Source organism: Miniopterus natalensis, chromosome 11 (assembly GCF_054644295.1).
Source record: "Miniopterus natalensis isolate mMinNat1 chromosome 11, mMinNat1.hap1, whole genome shotgun sequence".
NCBI classification, from domain to species: Eukaryota; Metazoa; Chordata; class Mammalia; order Chiroptera; family Miniopteridae; genus Miniopterus; species Miniopterus natalensis.
In genome coordinates, this window is record NC_142091.1 from 30,293,287 (window position 1) to 30,320,992 (window position 27,706).

General features: G+C 35.1%; 1 protein-coding gene across 13 annotated transcripts in view; it reads left to right on the forward strand.

The window, feature by feature from the left end:
- Positions 1–27,706, forward strand: part of PICALM (phosphatidylinositol binding clathrin assembly protein) — a 96,983-nt gene that overhangs the window by 20,955 nt on the left and 48,322 nt on the right. For all 13 annotated transcript variants that reach the window (XM_087821624.1, XM_087821625.1, XM_016206825.2 and 10 more), the window contains exons 2-5: positions 10,223–10,365; positions 14,371–14,446; positions 16,746–16,848; positions 25,605–25,698. In XM_087821624.1, coding sequence (XP_087677750.1) covers positions 10,246–10,365; positions 14,371–14,446; positions 16,746–16,848; positions 25,605–25,698 — 393 coding nt within the window. In that variant the 5' untranslated portion in view covers positions 10,223–10,245. The remainder of the gene's footprint in view (positions 1–10,222; positions 10,366–14,370; positions 14,447–16,745; positions 16,849–25,604; positions 25,699–27,706) is intronic.

Here is a 27,706-nt window from a genome sequence, read left to right on the forward strand (position 1 = left end):
GCAAAGGTGAAGCAGACATGTGTGATGTAGAATGAATGGGATGCTTGCATACTTCCCACTGTGTGGTGATGGTATTTGATTATGGTGGTCAGTTCCTGTAGGCCTCCAGGCCACTAGTGACACACTACCATTGTTACTGTAATTTTCAAAATTCTCTTTTATCCCAGACTTCTGATTATCATGTACAAATAGCAACCTCTCCCAAACATATGCCCCGTCTTGCACTTACCACCATCTGACATGTATTTGTTCATTTGATTACAGATTGTCTCTCCCCACTAGCATATAAGCTTCATGATGGCAGGAACTTTGTCCACTATTGTGTATTTCTAACTCCAAAGACTATTTGGCATATTATAGTATGTAGTAAATATAGTGGAATAAAAAGGGTTTCTGTTTGATCCTACTGACATTTGGAAAGCCGTGGGAAGATGGAATGTAAAGATTCTGTTGTTTCATTGGGTACATGAAACTTTGTTTTCTAAGTGAGGTAGACTCTGGCAGAAAGGCTAACTGCAATTTTTTTTTTCTGACTAGGCAGAATTTTTTAACTTGGGGAGGACTTTTTATTTTCTCTTCTCCCCCTGAACTTTATGAGTGGAGAAATGGGCTTTTGTTTCACCTATATATCTACAAATATTTATGCCATCATAACAAATGTACAAGGTGTACCATGCCACAAACACTGTGGATGAGAAAAGAAAACAGAAGATTCCTAGATTTATTTTAACAAAATAAAGAATGAGTCTGGATTGCTTAAAACAAAAATGGGACATTCAGGTGACAGTTGAGATTACGTTCTTGTTCTTTAAACATGAGATATTTTTGGACATAGAAGTGAAAACTTCTGATATCTCCAACTCCACAGAAGATCTTAGATTAATTTTCAGAGAAGTTGAGAATCATTTGCATAGAGGTTTCGTTGAAGTTAGGAGGTTAGGTGATTTTTTCAGGGTGGATGCATGTTTGTGTTTTAGGAAGGCTAGGGAAGAACCAAAATATAACGCTCACAGAAAAGTGAAAATACACCAGGAGTAGATTGTGGTAGTGTATTAATTCCTTCGCTGCATGTAGACTTTTATTAGGTCACTTATAACTAGGGTGACATATAATTTATTCCAAACTGGGTCACTTTTGAGAGTGAAAAGGATGTGCTCTCTGAATGGGACACTGGGACAACAGGTGTAAAAAGGACTATTCCGGGAAAACCAGGACACTTGATCACTCCCTACTAGTATACTTTTCTCCAGACTTAGTCCAATTTCCTTGAACCTTTCCAGATAGTTTTTTTTTCTTTAGAGTACTCTGATTTGTACTTGCAGATCCTCTCAAGCTTTAATTCCTGTATCCTGGTCTTGTTGGAATGAAAGAATTCTTTCCATTTTTCTCTGTCCTGCCCCCCCTCCCGACTGTTTCTGGTTTACAGCATGTGGAGATAAGTACAGTACTCATAATGTATTGTTAGTTGGATATATATACATATATATATGTATTTAAGGAAATCAGGTTTTATGTGTTTCTGATCCAGTTTTAGATTGTTTTTGAGAAACCTGGTTATATCTTCTTAACTGGGCTCATGAACTATAAGTAAAGTTCTTAGAATATAATACAAAAAAAAGAGAATTTGTAATTTTGGCATTTGTTCTGTTTTGTTTTGTTGTTAATCCTCACACGAGTATATTTTTTCAATTGCTTTTTAGAGAGAGTGCAAGGGAGGTTGGGGGCGGAGAGAGAGAAAAACATGTATGTGAGACACATCGACTGGTTGCCTCCCAGCACATGCCTTAACTGGGGACGGGGAGTGAGCCCACAACCCATGTACATGCTCTTGACCGGATATTGAACCCAAGACCCTTCAGTGCGCAGGCTGATGCTCTAACTGCTGAGCAACACCGGCCATGGCTGGCATTTATTCTTAAATTACTCGATACTTAATATGTTTTCTTTCCTACAGAAGGGATTTTAATTCAGATCTTCAAAGAAGGGAAGAGCACCTTGTGTTTATACTATGGACGTTATTTTTTTATGTGGAGCACTGTAATGCTTTCATTTTATTTATTTATTCAGTTTAAATAAAATTTTTAATTCTTAGGTTAAATGATGTGTTTTTATTCTACTAAGTAACTTTTTATTATCTTATATTTTCTGGTAAACTAAAAATTAACACAAATAATAATTACCGTTGAGGTAGTGCTTACCAAAATATGGATCTCCTTACCTCTAATATCCTTGTTTGGAATCTGGGATGAGAGTAGGGTGTCTAGATTCGGAAATCACCACTTTGGAGTACTAGAAAGGAATCCCAAACAAACTCAAATTAAGTACTTTGTTTATAGATAAGCCTGAACCCATTTTTGTTCTTGCCAGAATCTGATTGTTTCTCTGTATAGTGTTCCATCTAGTGGTAGGAATGCAGAATACACCAGAACACCAAGGATAAGCTCTAGGTTTTCAGGCTTTTTTTATATTAATAATGCTTACATGGTAGACTAAAACCTTTTATTAATGGGGGAAATGACCCTTTTGTTTGAAAAATAAGTCAGTGGCAGTGGATTCTGAGAGTATTCAAAGAGTATATGTTTTTTTTTATAGAGCATTTCCATGATTTAAATTTCTGCTTCTTTGGGTTAAGATTTTATGTATTTATGGTAGATTTATGGATGAAGAGGCAAATGCGTAAATAATGGTAGATACTTTCAAGAGACAGTCAGTTGGGCTGATATGAAAAGGATGCTTTGTATATGATTAAAATTTTAGGGCAATTACATAATGATTCCACTAAAACAATTTATTTTGTACTTTTAAAATTAAAGTATGGACATTTCAGCAAACTTGGCTTGTGTTCACCTATGACTTAAGAGGCTAAATTTTAGCCAGACATTAATGTAGAAGTACCTTAGGGTTGGCTTTGTTTACCTAGCTCATCTGAATTTTTTTTTCTCTTAGTCATTCCCTGTTTAGTTCCACTTCTTTCTTTGCTAAGGATGTAAAGGAGGTCAGTTCTTTCTCTTCTGTTGCTTTTTAAAATGTTCTGAAGACAGGCAACACTTGACAGTTGTGTGATATATCCCCAGGAATGCTTCCTAAATCTGTTACATTTTTTTTTTTAATTGATTTATTTAGGTGGCTCCCATAAGTACCTGAAACTAGTACTGATGGAGGTCTTCTCGGGTTAATGTATCTTCAAAAAATTTTTTGTTTAATATAGAGAGATAATGAGAGAATTTATGAAGACTTACAGCAACTTTTCTGTTAAGCAGCTTTTAAAAGGGGGTTGGGAACCCTCTTCTCTTACACAGTGATTTTTTTAAAAAGAAAGAAAAACTGGATAACCTGGTTAAGTATAATATGTACTATTACCAAATAGTAGAGTTTTCATATGTCCTAGTTTTCACATGTACGAATCTTTAACCCATTCATTTTGCAGAGAACATAGCAACAGAAATAGTGTATCTAGTTGTGTTAACAAATATATTTTTTCCTACAGCTGCAACTTGTTGGTTTTTGTTTTGTTTTGTTTTAGTAAGATGGGACTTTGCTTTACTTCCTTTGTGGGTTCTGGAGATTTCTCATCATCTATCATGGTGAGAGCCTGAACTTCTGTTCAAAACATTGGCCTACCTCTGCAAGTGGCTACAAAATTTCCCATTGTCCTACAACGCAACTCTTGTGCTTATACCACTTCTTCCTCATGTATTTGAGGAAATAAGGAACATGTCATGGCTGTCCTTTCTGCCGTTGATCATGATATGCTCCAGAAGGTATAGAATAAATTACAGTACAGGATTAGTGTCTGCTGTGCGACATGAGAGGTGCTTACTGAGATTTGTAAAATTATGGAAATAATGGTGATATAGTTCCTTTGCTTAGTGGTTGACTACCTGTTCATATATAACTTACTGAATAATTTTGAAAGTATTCTTTTTGGCATTACCCTATATTTAGGAAGATATAGTATATATCAGAAAATACACATCTACAATTTAAAAAATGGAATCTTTGTTGTTTTTTTAACGTGGTTTTGATTTAATATACTGTGAGCATTTCCCCCGTTCACCCTTTTTTGCTATATATTTGTGTACCTCGTAGTATTTCATTGTCAGACTGCTGTCATTTCATAAACTATCCCACCATTATTGGACATAGCCACTTACATTGTGACTTAGGTCCCTTAGATTTGTAGTACTTTTTCAAAGCCATTTGGATATCTTTGTAATCATTTCCTTTTAATACTTTGCATGCCTCCTTCTCTTTTCAAATGAACTCAGTCCTGTTACTTATACTGAGCATTCTATATCCTGTGAGTCTTTTCCCAGTTTTTATCTTAACATCCATTTAACTTGTTGGTTAGATTTATTTCTTAAAGTATAAATTAGTCTGTGAAGTAAGTTTCTGTTAATTCTAATGGAAATTATGTTAAAGTTTAACTGTATAATTTCTTACAGAGGACCTCACAGACTTTGAAGATAAAATTGTAATAGTTATATCTTAATTTGGATCATACTTTGTGACCCCTTACACACAAAAAATTAAATGGAGTAAGATACAAGAGTTCGTTATGTTTCCCGGACATTTGACACTTCTGACAGGGCAGATGTATTTCTGTGTGTATAGATTTTTTTGGCTTCAGTCTGATGTCAATGAGGGTATTTCCTAAATACTTTCAAATTTTTGTTAAATGAAAAGAATGTTGTTGGTCCTTTATATTAAAAGTTCAGAAACTATTTTCTTTAAAATATATATTTTTATTGATTTGAGAGAGAGAGGAAGGGAAAGGAAGACAGCATTGATTAGCTACCTCCTGCACGCCCCCTACTGGGGATGGAGCCCGCAATCTGGGCATGCGCCCTGACTGGGAATTGAACCAGCAACCTTTTGGTGCATGGGATGATGCTCAGGCCAAATGAGCCACACCAGCCAGGCACAAAACTATTTTCTTACCTCCAGTTACTGTTTCTTGGTGAATATTTGTTCCTTTTATTTGTACTCCTCCCAGGGATCATTTCAAAGATCTGATTAGTGAAGCAACATTTGATGAACGACTTAAATTGCCTTCCAAATTGAGTGTGTCTTCAGTTTTCTAGATCATTGAAGAAATCAGTCTTATGTTATCAAAATTGATTCTGAAGGCAGTTGCAAAGAGTATCATTCAAACTGACCCTTTTGAAAGAGATAGTAGCATTTGGCTAAATGATTATGATATATTGTTTTAAAGAAAAGACTAGTATTGTTTTTAGTCATGCTCATTTATTAGAAAATCTATTTGGGTATTAGCATAGTTTTGATATAGCCTAGTGAGTGCCTGTTTAGATGGGAACTTGAGGCCTCTACATTTTGTAATGATGCATGCCGCTGGCTGGGTTGCCTGACTTTCTGTGGAAGTGAACCTAAGTACCCTAAGTTTCTAAGGTTAGTAAACTCTGCCTGGGGAGGTCTATACAGGCTGTGGCCTGCACTAGGAATATGGCTATAAGATTAATGAAACTGTCTAGTAACTGATCACTTCTAAAATTTTTGTACCCTGCTAAACACTTTCCCCTAAATACAAAAATACTGTTTTGCATTTCATTACTAATCTTACTGTTTTTGTTTTAAATTAGTTAGAATTTTAGACTTTCATTAAAGTGGCTAATTGGGTATTCACTGCGTATATGTGTTTCCAAGTACTCTTATCTTTTACAAAAATTTAATTCTATTAATAGATCTGTCACTTAGTAGTGAGCTACTGTGACTTTACTTGTGGCCAAGTGCCTTACATATATGAATACAATTAACATTTACTTTATCTGCCCCAAACATTGTTTGTTGTAGAGGCATATTAAGTAAAATAGAGAGCATTTTGTATAGTAGGGATTAGTTCCTTCTGTCACCTCTGTTTGGAAAATTGCTCTTTATTTCCATGATAGACCTGGTTTCTTCCTGTCCTTAAGTATTGGAAATCCTCATGAATTCTCATCTTTACCTAAAGCAAAGAACCTGTACATCATGTAGTAGTTATTTGAGTGTGGGGTTTAGGAATTGTTAATAATGTAACATTCATGAAGGTATTTCAGTTTTTATAATTCTTACGGTAAATAGCTACAACAAAACATAAGATGTATTTCTACTTTGGAACCCTTTTGATTGGTAAGGAAAATTTAATACCAAGTTTGTGCTTTTTAAGAAATGAAATCTCCTGGATTGAGAATGGAAAAAGCAGTAGCTATGAAGATTCCCGGGATATGCTCGACTTTTCTTTGGGACAGTTTGCTTTTGTTTAGTCAGAAGTGGGGAAAACATTTCCTTCCTGAGTTGTTGGATTTCAGACTTGGAAGCATTTTCGAGTTACAGCTATAGTAGAAACGTGTGGAGGAAAAATTACTGCATAAAGAAAATGACTTGCTTAAGTTAAAATATTATGGGGAAGTATGTTCTGCAGAGTTTGTGTAATTATTCAGTTGTTTTTTCCCCCTCAGTAATATTTGTATAATTTTGGTTTTGCATTTGGTCTACTCTGGATTCATAATCTCAGCATGAACTCATTTTGTTTTCCCTGTTACATGTAAAATATTAATATTTTAGCATCTGAAGTTATTTAATTTTTATGTGGCCATTTCTAAAACATTGTTTTCATAAACATTACAATAAAAATCTTTGTTAGATCTTCTTTAACTTGAAATTTGAAAATTTTCACATGGAATGGGCTCAGCTTAGTTTTTCAACCTTTTGGAAAGAGCCGGTTGTGCAGATAGTTGTAATTGTTGCTTTAGTCTATATAAAAATTAACATTTGGATACTTTTTTTAAAGAGTCATGTCAGAACTGCCTACCTATATGCATACTAAAATGAATGTACTTACTAAAGAAGAAAGAGTGACCACTGTGAGGCACTATTCTAGGCCTTTGGGAATACAGCAGAGAAGAAAACAGAGCCCTGCCCGCATGGAATTTGTATTTTAATTGGGAGAGAAAGACTTTAAACAAATTAGGATGAGCTAGCTGATGATATAAGTGCTTTGGAGAGAAATAAAGCAGAGTAAGGAGGTGTAGTGAGGGTTTTGAGGTAGAGGAGTGCCGTAAAACTGTTATTTTTTTGTAAATATTCAGAGATGTTCATCTGATAAGGTGACATTTGAGCAGAGAACTATAGGAATAAAAGCAAGGGGGCAAGGAGTATAGATATCTGAGAGAAGGGTATTCTAGGCAGAAGGAACAGCAAGTGCTGGGCACCTGAGGTAAGAGTACTTGGCGTATGGGAGGCATTGCAAAGGAGATAGCAATGTAACTGAAGCAAAGTGATGCTGGGGGAGAGCTGATCACAAAGGAAATATAACAGATTATGTGTATTATAATATGTAAAATATTGTAGTTGAAGCTGAAATCTATACCTTTGGCTTCATTTAAGATTAGGCTTTATCTGACTAATGTAGCAGTTTACTTAGCTCTGTGATGAATAGCATGGAAATTGCTATTCATTCACAAAAATGTTTGCTAGATCCTTTTCAGTTTTCTCAGTCTAGTAGAAGAGAATGATTTGGAAGTAAATAATTACAGTGTAGAGTAATTCTGTAGTATAGAATTATGTGCTACTTTTACCCACTGTATGGAGGCCTTAGTGTGTGAAGGGGAAGACTTCTCAGAGAGGAAGGCTACATTCATTTGGAAGAATGAGCAAGAATGGAAAGATCTGGATGTAAAACAGCAAGGTACATCACAGAACACTGTAAAGTGGGTTTGTGTTGGAAACAGATTCAAGAAGGATATTGACAAGGATGAAATGTATTCCCATCCTTTAAGCAGTGAGGAAATCATTGAAGTTAAGCAGTGACAGTAAGTGTTGTGTAGTAGTTTAGAGAATATTTGGTGTGTGGGGGAGTGAGTCCCCAAATCAGGTGTCATTAAAAGTGAAGATCAGCCCAGCCAGCGTGGCTCAGCAGTTGAGCATCAACCTATGATCCAGAAGATCATGGTTCAATTCCTGGTCAGGTCAGGACACGTGCCCGGGTTGCAGGCTCTATCCCCAGTGGGGGGCATACAGGAGGCAGCCAATCAATGACGCTCTCATCACTGATGTTTCTGTCTCTTGCCCTCTCCCTTCCTCTCTCTGAAATCAATGAAGATATATATATTTTCTAAAAAAGTGAAGATCAGCCCAACATTTCTCAGTGAGGACACCTGGGGGTGCGGCAGGTTTTTAATTGTGGAGTGCCGATTGTACATTGCAGAACAGTTTCCTTCGTTTTTGATATTAAATGCCAGTAAACCCCCTCAGAGAGCATTACAATCTCCCCAATCTTTGAATGCTCCCAGGAGAAGTGGTACCCCCTCGTTAAGAAATAAGTAATATTTGAACTCTGGCTTTGGCAGTGATAGTGGGATGGAGAGGAGAAAGTGGAATTGCTGGAGGTTTAGGAGACTTGGTTACTGATTGGCTTTAGGGAGTGTATATAAACAGAGGTAGGACTACATTTGGGGAAATATTGTGATAAGAAATTTTGTGACAGGTTGAATTTTGAAAACTGATAAAATAAGATTCTGAGGAGTTAAAATGACCGTTGATGTGACCATAAAGAATTAACTATTTAAGAACTGAATAGCTTGTCAAGACAGTTTCTGGAAGGATATAGAAAATTAGATTATGTAAAATGATAGGAAAAAGGCTAGGAATATAACTTCTTGTAATTAGATTCAGAACTTGACCACTGTGCTTGAAGTTTTAAAGAATTCACAATGAGCAAGAGATAGATAGGCCTTGCCCTCAGTAGATTATATTTCGAGAGGCAAAGAAAGCTTAGCTTTGGAAAGAAGGCAAGTGCAGTATATTTTCAGTGCCATAGGACAGGTATCAAGAAGATTCAGAGACGGCAGAGATCATATTCTACTTTTTACTTTCAGGAGCTGAACCATACCTAGCAAGTTGAATGTGCTATTAAATATTGTTGCCAGTAGTCTGAATTGTGAAAGCCTTGTGTCATTTTTCTGTTCCATGGGCACTCTGACTGTTGTGCTTTTGTTCTTTAAGCATTGTTGGCCAGGGTAACTGCTTATCTAAAATGGATTTGCTTATCAAATGTTACTTTGTTTAATAATTGGACATGTTAGAACAAACATTTTAAAAAGATTGTAAGCAGATAATTGGCCATAGTTACACTGATGTTTCTTTCTAGCAATCAAGGTCAAGTTAGGTCACTTGAATTCATATTTAATTATTATGCAGTGAAGATTAAAAGTGGACAAACTGCTAATGAGTCATAAGTAACTTTAATTCCCCCCCCTTTATGGTAGTTGCAACTGAGATATTTATATATACTTTAAAAGTAAAACAACTCATTTCTTGGTCTTTCTATTAATTCTCTAAATTGGATCATATTTTGTATTTTCTCTTTTGTTGAGTTTGCCAATAATAATCTCTTAAGTAGATTGTGGGGAAATTTTGTGGTCTTAAAAGAGCTTTTTTTCAGTTTTAGTGCTAAAACAATTGTATAGTAGATTATTTTATAGTAATGCTTTCTAGTTTGAAATATAAAATTAGAACTTCTGTTTTAACTTTTTCAGAGTAATACTAAGTAGAATTCCTGGATCATTTTTTATTTGGAAATTTATTGCAGTAAGAAACTTCAGTCCATTTTTTAGTTTTGTCAGTGTTAGCTAGTTGCTGTCAACTGATATTTGAGATAACACAGTAGAATGGAAGGGAGAAAAAAATGAGAATTATTTTATATAAACAAACCAAGATCCTATTCTCTGAGACCATACATATCTGTTATCTTCCTGTTAGTGCAAACACAGTATTCTAGGGAGGGTATTAATAAAGATAGCTTAACCTTTAGCTTGTTCATGCTTCCACATGTATGATTTTTTAAAAGTTTTTTTAAAGGTAGGGTTGAGTAATACTAGTATTGTAACTCCAAAGGTTTTCAGTAGTAAAAGACTGTGAAAGTTCCTCAAGGCCTTGAAACAATTCCTTTTCAGATAAATAAAATATTTGAGGGTGAATTACTCTCTGAGGGAGTTCGATTTACTTTCTTGTATTATTGATCATTTATGTCTTCCTAATTAATACCCTGTTTACTTCTCAGGTAGATTATAGTGGTTTCAGTTCTTCTGAGAGGCTTTTAACAACTTTTGCAAACTACCTGTTGTTGCTCCACTCTGTTAGATTTTTCATCTGTTAGTATGCAGATCTGACATTAACAATAAACTAAAGCCAGAGAATAAATTAATCTCTTTTCTTTTTATTGCAGACTTAATTCAGTGCACAAATGAGATGAATGTGAACATCCCACAGTTGGCAGACAGTTTATTTGAAAGAACTACTAACAGTAGTTGGGTGGTGGTCTTCAAATCTCTCATTACAACTCATCATTTGATGGTGTATGGAAATGAGGTAAGCAGAATTTTTGGTTAACAAGAATACTGGTGTGATTATTCAGCTTCTCTCCCTGAAACTTCAGGAATGGCTTCCGCAACTAAAGAGTACCAGTAGAAAGGGCAAGGTGCCTAGGAAGAAATATAGTTGTAGACCTTACAATTTGGGGAAAGATGGCTTGTAAGCCAGAAAGCAGAAAGTGGGCCAGAGCACAGAGGGCTTCAATAATGGGATCAAGAATCAAAGATTAATGCCTGGAGATAGGTTCTGTAGAACATCACGGGTGTTTGCAGGCCTTGTGTATGGACTACAAGTGGTACCTCGGTTTTCGAATGTCCATTGACGACAATTTCGATTATACGAACGCCATAAACCCGGAAGGAAATGCTTCAGTTTTCTAACACACCTCGGAAGTTGGACATGCCACATGGCTTCCGCTGAGTGCAAGATCCTGAGGCCTAGCTGTCAGCTGTTGATCCCTCGGTATTCGAACATTTCAGAACTCGAATGGTCTTCTGGAATGGATTACATTAGAAAACTGAGGTACCACTGTGTGTGTTTGTCTATATCCAATTGCCTTTTTACTATAGACCAATCAGATTTGTTTGATCTCATAGTCTGTGGAAGCATTTTCCCTAATTCAGGAGTGTTATGTATGGCCTTTTGCTTAGAAGGACTGATTGAAGAATGCCTTCTTCAGCAGAGACGAGATGTGTATCTGAAGTTTCCTTTACCCAAAAGGGGAACAGATAAGATGCACAAGCTTTTGCAGTTTAATGTTTGGAGAGAATCATCTTTTTTTTTCTATGCAAGTCTAGCAGCTCATTTTTGAGTTCTTAGCTTAAATGACTTTCTTAGCCCAGTATACTATACTTGTAAAATTGTGTTAAAAGAACATTTGAGTGTAACTAGACAAATCTACATTGGTTTGTACCTTAGAAAAATGCAGCCGACTGGGAGATAGCTTCCATAGAGATAGGGAGGGAATAGTCATTGGCGTTAGACTGCTGAGCGTAATGACTTTCTGACACCCATGACTTTACTCATTTTGAGCTCTTCAGTCATGAGACTCTTCTGTTACCTTAGACATATACCAATAGAGCATCATTAAAGTTCAGAAATAAAAGAGAAATTTACCTACAGCTTTATCATTGCAACAGATCTTTTTTCACACTTTGGTGTTTTTTTGTTTTTGGTGTTTTTTGTCTTTATTTGGTCCTTGTCCAAAAGTATTTTTATAGCTATATCTGGATAAAATATTATATTTAGTTTTTTAATATATTGTACCATAAGCATCTCTATGTTCTATGCTCTTTGTATTTATCATCTTTAGTTATTACATAGTTGATCATATGCTCCATGATTTTCTTAACTGTTCCCATTGCTGGACGTTTGGTTTTCTTACTATTCACTGTTATAGCACCACATTAAATGATTTCATTTGTAGTTTTTAAGTTTTAAAAGTTATTTCCAGAAGTGTTACCTGAAACATTATTTAGTCAATAGGCATGACCATTTTTAGGACATAATTACCATATGTTACTCAGTTGCTTTCTAATTTCTTACAACCAGTATATAGAATTAGTAGAAATGCTTGGATATATTAATATCAATGTAACTGGAAACATTTTGATCTTACATAGGATAATCACTTTTATCAGTAATGTGTTTACTTAAGATCATGATCGTTTTCCAAAGAATATCGGACTTACATGTATTTCTTATTTAAAAAATGTATGGTCGGCCCTTGAACAACATGGGCTTATATTTTATGGGTTTGCTAATATGTGGATTTTTTTCAATAAATATTGTAAATGTATTTTCCTTTAGACTTTTAATAACATTTTCTTTTCTCTAGCTTACTTTATTGTAAGAATACAGTATATAATATCTATAACAAACATACATGTGCTCAGTTGTTTGTTATTGGTAAGGCTTCCAGTCAACAGTAGGATAATAGTAGTAATTAAGTTTTGGGAGACTTAAAAGTTACAGTGGATTTTTCCTACTGCTTTGGGATTGGCACCTCAACCCCCACATTGTTCACGGGTCAACTTTAGTTTATTCTTTTTTTAAAAAAATATGTTTTTATTGATTTCAGAGAGAGGAAGGGAGAGGGAGAGGGAGATAGAAACATGAATGATAAGAGGGTCATTGATCGGCTGCCTCCTGCACGCCCCCTACTGGGGATCAAGCTCGAAACCCCGTGTGTGTGCCCTGACTGGGAATCGAACCTTGACCTCTTGGATCATAGGTTGTTGCTCAACTGCTGAGCCACGTCAGCCAGGCTGTGGTTTATTCTTTAAAAAGAAAAAGCTACAGATATAACCAACTGCAGTGCCAGATTAAAGTGGCTGTAAATAAGGTGATAATACTAGAAGCAAAACCTTGATAAAGGCAAACAGAAAGTCTACTGTCATTCCTTAGAGTTGACTGACAGGAAGAGAAAGATAGCATTTCAGTATGAGTTTTAGATAAACTCATTTTTAGTTTCTCTTAAGCAGCTAAGACAAGTTCAGTGTTCTCATTTTTTGTGCTAGTTTATGCAACCCTCAGGTGTTTGCATTGGCAGTCATTAGCCTATGAGAGAGTATGCATAGGATCTTAACTGTGCTGTAGTTACCATGGAATAATGGTTCTCAAATTGGGGAGAGGAAAAGAGTGATCCACCCTCACCCAGGGGACATTTGTCACAACTGGAGGGAATGCTAATGGCACCTAGTGGGTAGGGGGCAGGATGCTTCTAAACATCTTATAATGCATAGGACAGGCCCTCACAACAAAGAATTACCAAAGTTTATGAAAATCAGAGTCTAATATTTGCCATTTTGAACAGGTTGTTTTTAGGATAAGTGATGAAAGGTGAGTCTTTGATTTACAGATTGTTTTTCAAAATCCTGGTTTGTTTGTTTAGGGTGATATCAGATCAACAAGATTGAATTGTGAGTGATGGTGTATATCCTAATTGATGGTAATCCTCTGCAAACTCAAAAAAAAAAAAAGGAAATCCTAAGGAGAAGTGAAATTGAAAGGAGTTTCTTTAGCTCTCCTTTTTGTGTTTGTATGTAATGGAAAGTTCAGATAGTGTTCTATGGTAAGGAGTTTGGAGAGCATTTTGAGAAGATGAACTTTTACATACATGCTGACCCAACAGTTCAACCCTAAGTGTTATGAAAAACTCTTGTATGCTTGCAAATGGAGACCAAGTACAAAGATGTCAATTAAACATTATTAATAATAGTGGAATTGGCCAGAACTTTAATATCCATAAAGAAATGGATACATAATATTATAGTAGTTCATTGAAATACTACAACATCATTAAAAATGAATGAACTAGATCTACATAAATAAATGAATAATTCTTGGGAAAAAAGTTGTTACAAAGCACATTAGAAAAGTACAGTATGATATTTCTGTATATTTAAAATAGAAAACAATTATGTACAGTTAATAGATACTTATATATGTAGTAAAATTTTAAAAACGTGGGAATGATATATACCTACTCAGAAAAGTGATTGCGTCTGAAAAGGGAGAGAGAGGGAATGGGTGTGTATGTCTTCAATAGAGTCTATAATGTTTTGATTCTGTAAGAAGCTCTAAGTGAATATTGTAATGTGTTTAATCTGGACAGTGGGTAAGAGGATGTCTATAATGTTCTCTTGTATGATATAAGTATTTTTCTTTTTAAAAAAAAGACGCGACCTGAGTATGATTAGGTATAGTCCAAATATGCTGCAAAAAAGGGCAGAATTACAGATTTCAGTTTAAATGTGCCTATTTCTTTTTATTTTGATTTAAATAGCTGTGGGCATTAGGCTTTAATAAATTCCTGTATGCTAATGAAAAATACATGTTTTTAGGATTGGTAACTAGTTAATAGGAGGACTGAGGATGAGAAATTTAAACTAGATAAACGTAATGAAATGTGTTAACTGCTTTTCTCCTTAATTCTCAAATTAGAATTTGTTAGATGGCAGTACCTTAATTTGAAATAATTATTTGTTTTTGTTTTTCCAGCGTTTTATTCAGTATTTGGCTTCAAGAAACACGTTGTTTAACTTAAGCAATTTTTTGGATAAAAGTGGATTGCAAGGTAAAGACAACATAGTTATAGAATATCAAGAGTGACTCCATGTGGTGATTACTGCAGAGTTGATCTCTGTCTTTTAGAACATGTGCTGTACAGGAACCTCATTTTAGTAGTTGTAGGAAAGAAAAAACTGTATTTTAATGTGAAGATTAAGATTGACTTTATTACTTGATGCCTAAAGCTCTTTGAGAAACAGTATAGGGTAGTAGTTTGAGATCAGGAATAATGGTAGCTCCTACCCTATAAGATTGTCATGAGGCTAACCTAGTTAATAAATGTAAAGTGCTTAAAGCAATGCCTGGCACACAAGAAACAGTATGTAAGTGTCTACTTTCGTTGTTAATGTTATTATTTTATACTTTATTCCAAAAAATGTAGTCGGTAACATACATTTAGTAGCCAAGGTAAGCAGTGCTTTGTTCAGGTGAATTGCTCATTGATACATCTGTTATTTTATTTTTAATTTAGTAACTTGAAATTCCTGTAATCTGGTGGTGTAGCCTTCCATGCACATTCTGTCTTAATGAGATTTATTGCACTTAGTTCCAGAACTAAGTCGTTAGCATTGTAGAATGCCAACTTTAGGAAGAACTTCATAAAAGATATACTAAATGACGGGAATATCCAACAGTAAGGCTCTATCTGGGAAATGTCTTTAGAGAAGGTGAAATTTGTGCTGGGCTTTGAAAGATGGATGGGATCATGAGTTGGCTTAAGCAAAGTACACACACAAACACAGATGGGAGAGAACATGGGGTATTTGAGATTTATAGAGCAAGTGAATGTGAATAGAATGTATGGATGATGTATTGGAGATTATGTAGTGGCAGATAGCCTTCAAGAAGCTGTTTGGGGCTAAAATCTGGCACAGAAGAACTTGATAGAGTTGGGATTTTGTAATGCAGTGAGAAACCATCAAAGGTTTTGGAGTTGAGAAAAGAGGGAAGAGGACACTTCAGTCTGCAGGCCGATGCTCTAACTACTGAGCAAAACCAGCTAGGGCAAAAAGTAATTTTTGATTGCTGATGTATTTTTTTGGGTGAGGTCTTCTATATTTTATTAAATATGTACTAGGTGTTATACTAGGTGTATATAAATATAAATAAGCTTCCTGTCTAGTGAGTTAGATAGATACTGTGCACATCTAATAGCTATGAGCTGTACTTGGAGTAGGAATAATGAGCACAAAGAGTTCAGGGAAAGTTTCAGAGATTGAGCCTTGAAGGATGAGAGGTATTTCCCCCAGTAGAGAGGCTAGAGTTAATTAGAGGGAACAGTGCGAAACTAAAGAGCTGGGGAATGTGAATATGTAACACCTTATCAAATATGCCAGTGGCTGTGAGGATTTAGGAGGACAGTGATTTTTTTTTTCTGTTTTGTTCACTAATTTTTCTTCAGTTGCATTTAGTAGGCATTGAAAAAGTATTTGCTGAATAAATGAACTGGTGATTATGTTAAATCCAGTCACTTTTCATTTTCTTTTCTGGTTGTTTTGGTATTATCTTTTTGTGGTAGCAGAGATCATCAAAAAGGGTTAAATTTGTTAAATGCAGATGAGCCAAAATAAAATGGACCTGCTTTTCAATGAGGAGCAAAAATTTATAGACTTCTTGAGTAAGGCAATAATTAAAATACCAGATTTTTTTCCTTTTATAACATTGATTAGATTTTATGTTGCTGAAATTTTCAGATCCCATGATTATAATGAAACAAAACTTTAGGATGATTTAGGTATTCATTTAGAAAGTTTTATTGAAAACATAAAATTGTTTTTTTGTTATGCCTTAAACTTGCATATTTACATTTGTTTCATTGTACTATGCAATTATTTTCTGTACTCCTTAATAGGGTGGGCATACATGGTTATTGTTATTCTAAATAACAAACAACTACTAATGTCTAAGGTATGAAAATTATAAAAGTCCTTAATGAATTGAGGAGTGAGGTTGTGGTTTCATAGGATGTTAAATTTGAGTTATAATGTTATCAAGTAGTGTAAGAGAACATATTTTTCTAATTCCTAATAAGTGAAAGATAGGAATGATGATCTGAAGCAGAGTAGAATTATCATTTTAGTGAAATTCTAAGGGAGAAGGTGTTTCAAAGCCATGTATGATGTACCTGACTTAAAATGTGAAGTCTTAATTTTATTTTAATATTCTTCAGTAGTCATTAAATTTACATCACAAAATTGAGTTGGAATATCAAGACATGGCCATTGGGTGAAATGAGTTGGTTTGCTAAGCAAATTGGGATTTTAATAATTTATAAAAACTTAAAAAAAAATTTTTTTTATTTACAGGATATGACATGTCTACATTTATTAGGCGGTATAGTAGATATCTAAATGAAAAAGCAGTTTCATACAGACAAGTTGCATTTGATTTCACAAAAGTGAAAAGAGGGTGAGTTAAGCTTTATTTCTTTTCTTTTTCTTGACATCAAATGGATTTGAATATTTAAAAATGTAAACTATAAAAATTATCAGATTATGAATTATGGAATTTTAGGCCAGTTTAAAAAGATTGAACTTCAGTTTTCCTTGAAGATGTACATCAGATACTTTTTGCACTAGGATTTTAAAATTTTGTAACAACTTTATTGAGTTTACACAACATAAAATTCACCCTTTTAAAGTTTACAATTCAGTGGTTTTTAGTATAATTACAAAGTTGTGCAACATCACTATGATCAAATCCAAAAACATAACATTTTTATAATAATTTTTATTTTTTAATTTTACTTGACATGCAATATTATTTACAGGTGTATAGCAATTAGCTATTTATATAACTTACAAAGTGATCACCCTGATAAAACTAGTACACACAGACACCATATATAGTTATTGCAATATTATTGATTATGTCCCCTGTGCTATACTTTACATCACCATAACTATTCTGTAACTACCAATTTGTACTTTAAATCCCTTCATCTTTTTCACCCATCCTCCCAACAGCCCTCCCATCTGGCAGTCATTACAGTCTTCTCTGTATCTATGAGTCTGTTTCTGTCTGCTTATTTATTTTGTTTTTTTAGATGTCACATGTAAATGAAATCATCTGGCATTTTTCTTACCCTCTAGATACATCCATGTTGTTTCAGGTGGCAAGATTTCATTCTTTTCTTTGGCTGAGTCATAATCCAGCATATATGTACCACTTCTTTATCCATTCATCTGTTGATGAACACTTAAGTTGCTTCCGTATTTTGGTTATTGTCAATAATGTTGCAGTGATCATATTGATGCATATGTCTTTTCGATTTATTGTTTTGGTTTCTTCAGAAAAATACCCAGGAGTGGGATTTCTGCGTCCTTCTTTTGTCTCTTGTAGCTTTTGTTTTAAAGTCTATTTTGCTACCCCAGCTTTTTTTGTATGTTTCCATTTTTATGAATTATCTTTTCCCCTCTCTTTTAGTCTGTGTGTATTTCTACCTGAAGTGAGTCTCTTGTACACAGCATGTGTAAAGGTCTTGTTTTCTTATCCATTCAGTCACCTTATGTCTTTTGATTGGAGCATTTAATCCATTTGCATTTAAAGTAATTGTTGATAGATATGTAGTTACTGGCATTTTATTATTCATATTCTTTATCTTTTTCTTCTTTAAAGAAATCCCTTTAACATATCTTGCATTACTAGCTTGATGGTGATGAACTTCTTTAGCTTTTTCTTGTCTGGGAAGCTCTTTATCTGACCATATATTCTAAATGATAGCCGTGCTGGATAGAGTAATCTTGGTTGTAGGTCCTTGGTTTTCATCACTTTGAATATTTCTGGCCAGTCCCTTCTGGCCTGCAAAATTTCTGTTGTGAAATCAACTGACAGTCTTTGGAGGTTTCCTTGTAGGTAACTAGCTGCTTTTCTCTTGCTGCTTTTAAAATGATGACTTTGTCTTTAACCTTTTGTATTTTAATTATGTGTGTTGGTGTGGGCCTCTTTGGGTTCATCTTGTTTGGGACTCTCTGAGCTTTTTGGACTTGTGTGTCTTTTTCCTTCAAGTTAGGGAAGCTTTCAGCCATTATTTCTTCAAATAGATTCTCAATCCCTTGCTTTTTCTCTTTTTCTGGTACCTCCATGATGCTACTGTTGTTACATTTGATACTGTCCCAGAGGTCCCTTAAACGATCCTTATTTTTTAAAAATTCTTTTTTCTTTTTGCTGCTCTGATTGGATGTTTTCTACTATCTTGTCTTTCAAATTGCTGATTTGATCCTGTGCTTTATCTTATCTGGTGTTGATTCCTTCTAGTGTGTGTTTCATTTCAGTTATTGTATTCTTCATTTCTGACTGGTTCTTTTTTATAGTTCCTATTTTATGCTGGAATCATAACATGTGGCCTTTTCTGTGTAGCTTCTTTCACTTAGCATAATCTATTCAAGTTGTAGCAACCTTGTTGTAGCATGGATCAGAACTTCGTTTCTTTTTCTTTTTTTTTTAAATATGTTTTTACTGATTTCAGAGAGACTAAGGGAGAGGGAGAGAGAAACATCAATGAGAGAGAAACATCAGTGAGCTGCCTCCTGCACGTCCCCTACTAGGGATTGAGCTTGCAACCCGGTCATGTGCCCTTACTGGGAGTCAAACCATGACCTGATTCTTAGGTCGATGATCAACCACTGAGCCATGCCAGCTGGGCAGTACTTTGTTACTTTTTATGACTGAATAATATTCTGTTGTATGGATTATACTACATTTTCTTTATTCATCAGCTGATGGGCATTTGAGTGGTTTCTACTTTTTGGCTAATAGGAAGGAATAGTGCTCCTATGAGCATTGGTGAATAAATTTTTGTGTGGATTCTTTTTAGTTCTCTTTGGCATGTACCTAGGAGTGGAATTGCTGAGTCCATATGGTAACTTATGGTTAGCTTCTTGAGGAACTGCCAAATTTTTTCTTTTTTTTAAAGCAGTTGAACTGTTTTACGTTCCCACCAGCAATGTTTGTGGGTTAGATTTCTACACATTATTGTCAATACTTGTTATTTTTTATTATTATTATTTTAAAAATATATCTTTTATTGATTTCAGAGAGAGGGAAGGAGACGGAGAGAGAGAGATAGAAACATCAATGATGAGAGTCATTGATCAAGCCCACAACCGGGGCATGTGCCCTGACCGGGAATCGAACCCCAATCGCCTAGATCCTAGGTTGACGCTTAACTGCTGAGCCATGCCCGGCCAGGCTTATTATTATTATTCTAGCTATCCTAGTGAGTGTAAAGTGGTATATCATTATGATTTTTTGGTTTGCGTTTCCCTGATGGCTAATGATGTTGTGTCTTTTTATGTTCTTATTCGCCATTTGTATATCTTTGGAAAAACGTCTGTTCAAATCCTTTGTTTGCATTTTAATTAGGTTTTATATAAGGGACTTTAGCATCTGTGGATTTTAGTATCCATGGCAGGGTGAGGTGGGGATCCTAGAACCAATCCCCTGCCAATGCTGAAGGACAAATTTCTGGGGAGTCAATTGTCCCTAAGCCCCCTGCGTTGTTCTAGGGTCAACTGTACTTCTTTTTAAAGCCCCTTTTTGTTATTATGGCAAATTCTTAGTTATTTTTCAAGAATTCACTCTGACGTTTCTTTGAGGAAGCTTCATTTATGTTATTAAATTTTATATGGCGCATCCATCAGTATATTCCTGCCATATTCATATCTTCAGGACTTTCCAGATTGTCTAAACATGGTGGATGTTTAATAGTTTTTGAAAAGATGACAAGATGAGTTTGTAAACAGCACATTAAATCGTTTAATGAAAAATGGATCCAATAATTGCCTGTAGATTTGCCTTTTTAGTTGGTTAAACATTGTTCTCTTCATATTTGTTTGTTTGTTTAATGTTCTATTTTTTGGTAGTATTATGTTGAATTATCTAGAATCTTAAATTAGTGCAGTTCAAAGTAACAAGACATTGTTACATAACAAGTAAAATGAGAAAGTAATCCTGGTATTGTATGTGAATAAGAACATGGATGAGTAGCTTTTAAGCCATTGCTACTATATTTGGGAAGCAAGTATCTGAATTTAATTGTAATTTATTTAAGAAGTCATAAAAACCTGCGTCCTGCATGGCATCATGCATTTGGTTTGAATCTTGTTCAAGCATTTGGGTTTGTGAATTATTTGAGATTTTTGAAGTCTGATATAAGCATATGATAAGTGTTAAGATTCTTCTTTTTGTATTTTTGTTTTGTTTTTAAATTTATCTTTATTGTTGAAAGTGTTACAAATGTCCTCTTTTACCCCCCATTGATCCCTTCCACCCTGCATCCACCCCACTCCCAGGCCTTCCCCATAACAATGTCTGTGTGCATGGGTTATGCTTATAGACATTAAGTTCTTTGATTAATCTCTCCCCACCCACTCCCTTACCCCCATCTTCCCTCTGAGATCCCTCAGTCTGTTCCATACTTCTATGCCTCTGGATCTGTTTTGTTTATCAGTTTATTTTGTTTATTATATTCCACATGTGAGTGACCTCATACGGTACTTGCCTTTCTCAGATTGACTTATTTTGCCTAGCATAATACTCCAGTTCCATCCATGCTGTCCCAAAGAATAAGAGATCCTTCTTTTTTTACAGTTGTATAATATTTCATGGTGTAAATGTACCACAGCTTTTTTATCTACTCATCTACTGATGTGCTCTTGGGAAGAATGTACATTCTGCAGCTTTGGGATGGAATGTCCTGTAAATGTCATTTCAATCCATCTGTGTATTATTTAGAGTCAGTTTTCTTGTTGATTCTTTTTTGGTCTGGAAGACCTATCCAGTGCAATCAGTGGGGTGTTAAAGTCCCCTAGTATGGCTGTCTTGCTGTTGATCTCTCCCTTAAAGCCCTCTAGAAGTTTTTTTTTATAAACTTGTGCTCCTACATTGGGTGCATTTATATTTATCAGGATTATATCCTCTTTTTGGATCATTCCCTTTAGTATTACGTAGTGACCTTTTTCTTGTTTCTCATTATGGTCTTCATTTTGAAATCTATTTTGTCTGATATGAATATTGCTACCCCAGCTTTTTTTTTTCATTTCCATTTGCATGGAAAAAAATTTTCTATCCCTTCACTCATCCTATGTGAGTCTTTTGTTTTGAGGTGGGTCTTTTGTAGACACGTATATTTGGGTCATGTTTTCTTATCCATTCAGCCACCCTATGTCTTTTAATAGGAGCATTTAATCCATTTACATTTAAGGTTATTATTGATAGATACTTATCTATTGCCATTTTAATTCTTTATGCCTATGTTTCTATTTCTACTTCTAATTACAGCAGTTCCTGTTTCCTGCAATTCTAGTTTGATGGTGATAAACTCCTTTAGCCTTTTTTTGTCTGGGAAACTATTTCACCATCTATTTTGAATGATAATCTTGCTGGATAGAGTAGTCTTGGTTTCAGATCCTTGTTTTGCATTACCTTGAATACTTCATGCCATTTCCTTCTGGCCCGTAGAGTTTCTGATGAGAAGTCAGCTGACAGCCTTATGGGAGCTCCTTTGTAGGTAACAGATTGCTTTTCTCTTATTGCCCTTAATATCCTCTCTTTTTCTTGAATTCTTGGCATTTTAATTATGATGTCTCTTGGGATTCTTCTTGTTTGGGACTCTCTGTGCCTCCTGAACTTGCATGAGTTTTTCCTTGATCAGGTTAGGGAAGTTTTCTGCCATTATTTCTTCAAACAGGTTCTCTAACCCTTGCTTGCTTTCTACCTCTTCTGGTACTCCTATAATGCGAATATTGTTGTTTCATGTTGTCCCACAGCTTCCTTAAACTGTCCTTCTGTTTTTTAATTGTAAGATTCTTCTTAATTAAGAAATTTAAAGTTCTCTGGGAAGAAATGATGTGGAGGCTAGTGAGAGGGAAGAATCAGAAATATCTCCATAGTCTCTGGCATAAGTTACTGGGGACACAGCACCATTTACAGGGAGGATTTCAGGGAGTGGCATAAGGTAGGGTGTAGTACTAAAAAGTAAGGATTTAGTTTTGGAAATACTAGTTTTGAGATACCTTTGATTTGTACAACTTGAGATATCAAGTAGGCAGTTGAATATGTTAACTTGGAACTTGAGAGTTATAGTCTAGGATTATAAATATGTCAGTGGCATTTTTGCTAGTTTTTGCCTTGGGTATGACAGGTCACCTGGGGCATAAGTATACAATGAGAGGAGAGGGCCTAGGAAACCTTAAGATACACAACATCTGTTTTAGAGGATGGATAAAGGATGTGGAGCCAACAAAAAAGATTGAAAAAGTGATACTGAAGTAGGAAGAAAACAAGGAAAGAGTGATATAGGGGGATGCTAAGACAGTAGAATATTACAAGAATGAGGAAAACTTTTGAATGATGCTGAGAAGTCTAGTCAGATAATGTTAAAGAACCACTGGAGAAGTAACATGGAATTTCTAGAGGACCTAAACTAGAGAAGTTAAACTGGGTGGTAGGAGTGGGGCTCATAATGAAATGAATTAAATAATAAAATGTGAAGAAGTGGCAACTCTTGAGACGTATGCTTGGCTCTGCTAAGAAATAATATGAGATTGGTCGTGGTAGTGTGTGTATATGTTTAAAGAATGGGGATTCTAGAGACTGCTTGCATATTCATGGGAATGATCTAGTATAAAACGATAAATAAGCTGCATTGTCCAATATGGTAGCCACTTGCCACATGTGGCCATTTAAATTTAAATTGATTAAAGTCAAGTAAAATTAAAAAATCATTTCCCCAAATGCATCATTTACATTTCAGATGCCCAGTAGCCACACGTGGCTAGTAGCTATTGTGTTGAATGGTGCAGATATAGACCATTTCCATCACTGCAAATAGCTCTATTGTACAATGCTGGGTTAGAGAAGAGGAGGACAGCTAAAGGATAGTGACAGAGTGGGACCCAGAGGACCTTTGTGAGTGGTATTTACATTTGCTAGAAAGAAGTAGACCTTCTCCACTGTAATAGGAGCAGACCAGATAGATGTAGTTTTGATGGGGAGATGACCAGACAATCCCTTTTTGTCATTTTCTGTTTCTCAATGAAATATTTTGGGAGTTAAGTGCTGGGAGTTTGTGTGTTGGGTGTGGAGATGCAAGGAAGGGAGTGGTGGAAGAAGGAGTTTTGAAGTATACTTAGGAAAGGAATTCACTAGAGAAGGCTAAGAGAATTGCTTGCAATGCCGAATCCCCATTTGAAGTTGATGATTATGAATTTATTATAGTTTTATCAGTTTGCTCAGTTTTGTGGTTTTCTTTAACAGTACTCAGCTGCATGTTACAGTCATGGAGGAGGTAAATGTTTGCTCACCCAGGATTGTGAACTTGTCAGGTGACTGACTACAAAGGAAGAAGAGAGTACAAAGGAATTAATAATAATATTTGGGATTCTAAGCTAGATGAAGGAAGTAAAATTAAGGGAACAATGTGAATAGTGGAGAGTTTGGTGCATTGAAGTTTATGAAGTTGAATGGTTTTTGCTGTGTGGATAATTGACCAAGGCTGCTAGAAGGTTAAAAGGTTATTGTCAATAGGACAAGGTGTCTGAATTTTGTTTTTGTTTTCTTTTTGGTGGTGGGGGGGGGGTGGTTGATGTGGCTTTGGGGGCAGTAAAGTTAGGATCTGACCATGGGAATAGGAACTGCAGTCAAGGCACTTTGAGATCAAGATGTTGGATTTATTACCCATATAGATGTTGAAGTTAACCAAGAAAAGTGGAGACAGAATTCAAGTCTCTTGTGATGGAGGGGAAGTGACCAGAAGTAAAAAGTGACCTCAGCAAGGGGAGAGAGGGAGAACTAAGTGGTGACTAAATAATGACTGATAAAATGAGTGTGTGAGACGTGGATGAAAATAAAGGGTTGCAAAGAGGGAATGGTGTCCTATCCCAAACTCCAGCAGCTAATACCAGTCAGTGTAGTTCAGTATTTGAGAGGTTAACTTACCTTATTGGGGAGAGTTGTTGGACTAAAGCTGTTCAGTAGCTGCCTGCCTGAGACAGTTCAGTGTTGTGTGGCACAGAGCTCTATTGTTGCTTTTCCTAACTTAATTGTTTTTCTGGCTTCTGGGGTTGTGATTGAAGGGAGTAACTCAGAGTGGAGCAGCTGGTTATAAGTATGGTTTATTTGTAAATCAGGAAAGCTTGCACTTTTTGAAAGTGTCTTGTTACTATGCCAAAAAGTTATGAAAAGTACTGTTTTGAAATCTAATATGGCGTGGTTTATATAGTGACCCTACCACTGATTAGTTCTCTAACCATAAAAAGTTATATAACCTCACCACCTAAAATTTCATCACCTATGAAATGGGACAGGATTAAATGGGACAGGAGAAAATCTACAGGATTTTTGCGAGGGTTTGAAAAACGTACATCAAGTCCTTAATGTGGAGCCTGATACATAATAAGCACTTAGTGTTTGTTGTGTACCTTAGCCCTGGTACCTTTTATCTAGTGTTTTTGGTGCTACTTTTGTAAAATTCTAGTTTATTTGGTACTGCTTATATTTCTCTATCTTTAGAAATATCTGAAGAAATATTCAAAGGAATCTTTTTGGAATTATTTGACAGTATTTTATTAAAAACATTCCTATTAATATTCACTTACTTAATGGTCTGATTAGAATGACTTTGTAAAATTGTCTTTTATTTTATAATAAAGTATTTTTAGTTATAATTTTCTGTGTAACATGCAATTTTGGTGTTTGAGTAATGAATAAAATACCTCAAATAAAGCAGTCCTCACCAAGACTTGAGCTTAACTGCTGGCTCCATCAAATCCTAACTGTGTAGTAATTTGAGGCAATTATTTTATTTGTAATATTTTTGAAAAATTATAAAACTGTTCTTTACACACATGAATCATGTGAGGATTAGATGGTTTCCTCGTTAGAAAAGTGCACTATAAACCTGGCTGTGTAATGTAGACTTTGATTTTTGTTTCTCTTGTTTCACATCTTTCTTTTTAGTTTTAAATGAGCACCTTGAGAGGCATAAATATTTTCTGTTTTTGTTTTTGCTGTATGACTTAAGCTTGAGGTTTCAGGTTCAGTAATGACTTAAAAATATGTGATGTTTCATAGCAGCTTGTTCTCTGTTTAAATAGAGAGCCAGATGGGAGTTTAAAATGTAGATTTAATAACAAACTCAATTGTTTCTTTTTTTAAAAAAACAGGGCTGATGGAGTTATGAGGACAATGAACACAGAAAAACTCCTAAAAACTGTACCAATTATTCAAAATCAAATGGATGCCCTTCTTGATTTTAATGTAAGTTGATTGCACAAATCTTTTAAAATTTAAGATTTTAAAATGTTATCCTTATAATTTGTCAAGGTTTTTGTTTTCAAGTTTTCATAGACTCTAATTTTTTCACACTCACATCCTATTTGGCTAAGTGTTTTCTATAAATGCGGGCCCAAATCAGGTTACTTTCCATTTTTATAATTGTTTTAGATTTACTGATTTCTTGGGTGGTGCTTCTCTAGCTCTAGAATTATAGGGTATACAGTCAGCCTGTATCCACAGGGGATTGGTTCCAGGACTACCTGTGGATGTAAAATTCACAGATGCTCAAGTCCCTTATTAAAATGGCTTAGTACTTGCATATATATAACCTATGCACATCCTCCCATATACTTTAAATCGTCTCTAGGTTACTTATAATACCTAATACACTGTAAATGCTATATAGTTATTATATTCTATTGTTTAGGGAATAATGACAAGAAAATAAGTCTGTACATGTTCAGTATAGATGCAACCATTGTAGCCTAACTACATAGTATACATGTCAGCAACAATGTAACTCTCCCCGCCACCCCCGAATATTTTCTGTCCATGGTTGGTTGAATCCTCGTGGATATGAAGTGCTGGACTATACAAGCTAAAGAAAGTGATAAAGAGGTTAAGGGAGTGATCTAAAAATCTGCTTTCTTTTGATAATGGTTTTTAGATTTAAAAAATTTATGACAATGTTTTAAGGAATAGCCAAGTTACTATTTTACTTTGTCTACTTTGTAGGACTCAAAGCATGACAATTATTAAGAAATAAAAGGAAGTTCAAATATACTTGTAACAGCCTGTCTTGTAGCTGTTGCCCAAGTGCTTTGTGTTCCCTGAAATTTTTGTTTTAATTACCATCACTTGAAACAAACCGGCAGCTTTGTCTTTGTAATATGTTAAATATTAGTATTTTCAAGTCTTTTTTGGGGGGGGGGCATCTATTTTAAGGTATTTTATTTTAGAGGTTATAAGTACAAGTTAGTAAATGAAACTGTGGCAATTTCATGCTGAAATTGATTTTTTATTTAACTGATGCTGTTGATAGACCTTAAGCTGCTTGAGGACAGGCACCAGGTCTGCATTTTCTGTGCTTATGTCCCCACTGTCAGTAATGTGTGACAGATACTGTTCAATAAACATTCAGCAAATGAATCCTGTAAGTGCTTCTTAGACTAGAACGGGTTATCAGACTATGACCTGATGCCTCTTTTTATATAGCTTGTGAGCTAAGAATTATTTTTACGTGTTTAAGTGGTTGAAAATAATTTTAAAAAAATAGTATTTTGACATTTGAAAATTATATGAAATTTAAATTCAGTGTTTGCAGTAATATTAGAACACAGCCAGGCTCGTTGGTTTACATATTGTCTATAGCTGTTATTGCGATGTAATGACAGAGTCGAATATTTGTGACAGAGACCATATAGCCCACAGAGTCTAAAATACAGTTAGTCCCTTTACATAAAAAGTTTTCTGACCCCTAGTCTAGAAGGCATAGGAGATTGATGTAACTACTGAGTGATATTTTGGTTTTGATAGAGAGTAGGGTCCAACCATGAAATTTGTTTTCCTTTATAAAATTACTCTCCTTATTGTCTCTATTGTACTTCATTGTATGTAACAGTTTGCCGTATACATCTATTGATAGAGTTTTTCTATTGTGTTTTGTTTTTTTTAATCCAGAAAATGGGGGTGGGGAGGACAGAGAAGAGAGGGGACACTGAGTTGTGTGTGTGTGTGTGTTAGATAATGTGTGTATCTACACATTTTTAAACCTATTTCTGTAGGGTTAAGGCCTTAAGAATTTGGTGGTTCAAAGGAAATAAACATTTAAAATTTTAAAATATTGCCAGTTTACACTCCAAAAGGGTTGAGCCAGTCACTTGTCAACAGGTGCCTGTTTTTCTTCATTTTTATCAGTACTGAATAATACTTTGGTTTTGATTATTTTGATACCTACTGGTCTGGTGCTCAAGAAAGGCTATTTCAGTAG